This window comes from Cariama cristata, unplaced genomic scaffold (genome assembly GCF_000690535.1).
Source record: "Cariama cristata isolate BGI_N322 unplaced genomic scaffold, ASM69053v1 scaffold2870, whole genome shotgun sequence".
Taxonomy (NCBI): domain Eukaryota; kingdom Metazoa; phylum Chordata; class Aves; order Cariamiformes; family Cariamidae; genus Cariama; species Cariama cristata.
Window position 1 is genome coordinate 44,037 of NW_009596173.1, and position 3,815 is coordinate 47,851.

General features: G+C 43.4%; 1 protein-coding gene across 1 annotated transcript in view; it reads left to right on the forward strand.

Annotated features, from left to right (window-relative positions):
* The window catches only part of ADIRF (adipogenesis regulatory factor), a 2,711-nt gene extending 469 nt beyond the window's left edge, over nt 1-2,242 (forward strand). The window contains exons 2-3 of the mRNA XM_009704793.1: nt 1,258-1,320; nt 2,136-2,242. Of these exons, the coding sequence (XP_009703095.1) occupies nt 1,258-1,320; nt 2,136-2,242 (170 nt within the window). The remainder of the gene's footprint in view (nt 1-1,257; nt 1,321-2,135) is intronic.
* Nucleotides 2,243-3,815: the final 1,573 nt, after the last annotated feature.

Genomic DNA, 3,815 nt, shown 5'->3' on the forward strand with positions numbered 1-3,815 from the left:
AAGTTGGAGTTAACCATTGCTTAACGTTTGCTACTTGGCCTATCAATGCTTTCTGGTAATAACTATATTGATTGCAATGGACTGTTGGTAGTAAGTAGTACAAGTATGTTTCTGTTGTATTCTCTTCCAGCAGTGATCACCAGACTTTGCAGGGTTTAAAAAAAACCTGTGCACCCATTTCTGTCACAGCTATGCCCACATTGTAGGGCCAAGCACCGCATTATTATTAGCACTGTGTGTTGGAAACCAGCTTTTCAATGCAAAGCATAATAGCTTTTCTTTTAAATGAAAAATTGCAATATGTGTATTACTTATTCAAGCATTTTATAGTATATTCCTTACAGTATTTGTGTGCAGCTCATTCCTAGCAGAGTATAATTTGTATCAGATACCGTCTTGGATTCTGATCCTGCAAACACTTTGTTGTATAGCTGAAATACATGAGTAACCTCACTGATTTCTCCAGAGTTACGGTAAGCTTCCATATACCTGGGAACAAATGTGCAGTAGATCCAGAAATGTGACAGTACCCCTTTCTAAAAAATAAAAAAGTCCTTGCTGCATCCTGAATATGTTTGTGCCATCAAGGGGGTCACCTCTTCCTCTAGTAAAAGTGATAGGATGGCTGTCACTTTCATAAACTGTATCAGATATCTTAGAATTGCATGGCATCTCGCTTTTTTAACGCTTTATATTCTGGAGTTGATCTGTTATGTTTTTAGATTCTGCTGTTCTTTTTCTTCTATTTATATCTTGTTTGTAAAATCTGTCTTTTCCTGTCCTGCTCTGCTAATGCCTTTGCTTCCATTTTGGGAAAGGCATTACTCCCAAACAGCCCGCAAAGAAAATGCATGCTAGATGGCCAAGCTTCTCTGAGCAGAATAAGCTAGAAAAATCAACAAAAGCAAGTGTAGTGTAAAATAAGCAGCTTGCAGCTAGATGTCATCATTCCAACTCACTGCTAATCTTTGCTTCTTTATCTCCTTTTTATTTTATCTTCTTATCGGTCATTGATTTGCTCAGCTGACCATAGGTGCTAGGTGAACACTGATCTCATAGCAAGCTGCTCTGGCAACACACATAGTTCCCAGGGTGCCCACGAGCGAAGTACACAGCCTCAGCCTTCTCCATACCAGCCTTATCTCCTGCCAGGGACATAACCTTCTGCGGACAGGCAGAAAACCCAATCGACATGGGGAATTCCTATAAGCATAAATGTGAACAGCTGGAAAATATTTTTTTTGTCCTTACTTACAGCAAACACATTGGGACAGGCTACTCAGGATGCAGTCAACCAGATTACAGATGCAAGCCAGAAAGGTAGGAGCAATGATGTTCAAGTCAAGCGACGATCGAGCAGCTGAACACAAGCCAGCAGCGGGCAGTGCTCATTCCCCTCTGTCCCGCAAGCGTTCTCAGGCTGAAAGTCCTTGGTGTCAGTGACAATTTTTGGCCTTTTATAAATCTCATGGGAAAGGATTTCAGGATCTGTTGCTTAGTAGCTCCGTACTTTTACTGGCAGACAACAGCTGACACTCCCCTGGCCACCGAGTCTCATGCATGGCATTCAGATTTTGGCTTCCTTTTTAGAAAACTTGTGGGAACAGTGTGGACAAAACTTTGCTCTTCTTTCTTGAGGATTAAGTAACCCTGTGATACATCTTGCTCCTCTCAGCCCAGAGGGCAGAGGTCCGTCCAGGCTCCCTGCCGAGGCAGCAGCCGGGGTCAAACGTTAACGATTCCGCAGCTGGAAAATGTTGGTGTCTCACTTCTGGGGATCGGGAACAAGTTAAACTAAAAACTAAGCTCAATTCTCACTTAATTTTAATAATTTTCTAAGAATGAGGGGAGAGTTAGCAACTTCAGGGTCTAAAATGTTTAACGAAAGCCAAAATGCGTTGGCAGTATCTCCTTAGAGCAGACACCCTCTGTGGCTCCATGGATGTGATGAGAAGGGTGGGCTTGGGCACTTGTTGACGTTAGATGGGGAGGCAGCAAAATTGCCAAAATCTTTTTTAAAGATATTTCCCTATATTTTTATAGTCTAATTTTTTCACACCTCTCCCTTCTGTCACAAATATTAAACTATGTTGCATTTTTCCAGCTTTCTGCTTATCTTTTTCCCTTTCTTGCAGCTATTGACAAGGCTTCCAAGATGGCACAAGATGGGGTAGAAAAAGCAACTGGACAAGCTGCAGAAGCAATGTCTGGCTTTGGGAAAAAATGTGGATTTAAGAAATGATGCTAATTTAAGCAAACAGTATTGCACATAAAAATAGCTCTTTGGTCTGCAGTTCCCTACTCCTTTGTGTAGAAAATTGGAAGCTGTTTGATATCTGGGTAATTTCTCTCTCTTTAAATGCAAAAATTTAAGGTAGAAGGCCCCCTTCATCCTTCATATAGGAAAAATACATCTTTTAGCACATCTGCTCACAATCGTCAACATGGCTCATAAGGCTTCGGCAATGTTACTGCCCTACTCTTACAACAGCGCAAGGATTATTGCCACATTTGCTGGGTGTATTTACAAAACCAGTCAAATTGTTCCTACTCCAGGACACCAGAACATTTGGATGATGAAACGGAGTTTTCTTCCAGTAATCAAAAGTTAAGCTGGGGTTATATTTCTTGTCAGTTGTTCGTTTGTTCCCATCTGCTGTATATTCAGATTCAGATAAATAAAAGGTATTGTAAGATTTCCACCACCCAGAAATGTATCACCTTGTTAAGTACTCTCGTTATTTTATGGGGGGGTCTCAGTGAAGGATTGCACAAAGTTTTTCAAATCTCTTGCTCTTTGATTGAAAGCCCGGTGAGGTCAGTGACCATCCTGTAAAGGAGGTGAGTACCGAATCATTTTGCAGTTTGGCAGCCAGACATACGGAAACCAACAGCCCCGCACCCCAGAGGAGCCCCATAGTCTCTGTGAGTGAATGGGAGTTGTGGTGTTCACCCCGTCATCCTTTCTCTTACGTGTCTGTTGCCCATCTACATTCCTTTTTACCATCATCCATACACTTAAATCTCCGGGGGACAAAAGTTAGACACTTTATCCCAATGCACTAATGCTAAAAATGACTGGTACCACCGACGTGATAGACAGCACCCTGGGGTGCTCGGCTCAGCTCTTTAACCACGCCTGAGCAGCAGCGTCTGTGCGGAGCTTCAAGGCCACCCCGGAGAGGCTTCCCAGGGGCTACCCCCTCACAGAGGCCGTGGTGCTCAGGGACAGAGAGGCAAGTGGGCAATCTTCTTGCCTAGGAGATGGAAATACTCATTTTGGGTTGCTGCTTGCTGGGCGATCAGAGGCTGCTGCAGCCAGACAGGGTGCCCGTTTAGTGCTGTCTCTGACAACAGAAGGCACCAATACCCACTTGTCCACAGTAAGTGCTCTTACCTTGGCCTCTAGGTGTTTCTCATTGCTAGGCAATATTTCCTTTCTTTTCTTTCTTTTTTTCTTTCTTTTCCTCCTTGTTTGAAGCCTTACCATCCTGATTTCATTAAAAATCAAATGTGGGCCTTCTGAAAGAAAAGCAAAGCATGACCAAAAGCATCTGGCTGTAATGAAAGAGGGCAATCCAGGCCAGTTTGAGATACTGCTGTCTGACACCTGCTGACCAAGAGCCGTGGTTGACCAGAGTTTTTTGGAAGCCGAACTTTGCGAATGCAGTCCAAGGAGAGACCGAGTCACCGCCAAACCCAACGACCACCCTTGTCTGCAATCTGCACGAGGACTGCATGGACTGAAAAGCCTTTGAGGGCCCTATAAGTAATAGACCATCTGTGAGTAAACATAGTCCAAGGCTTTGCACAGA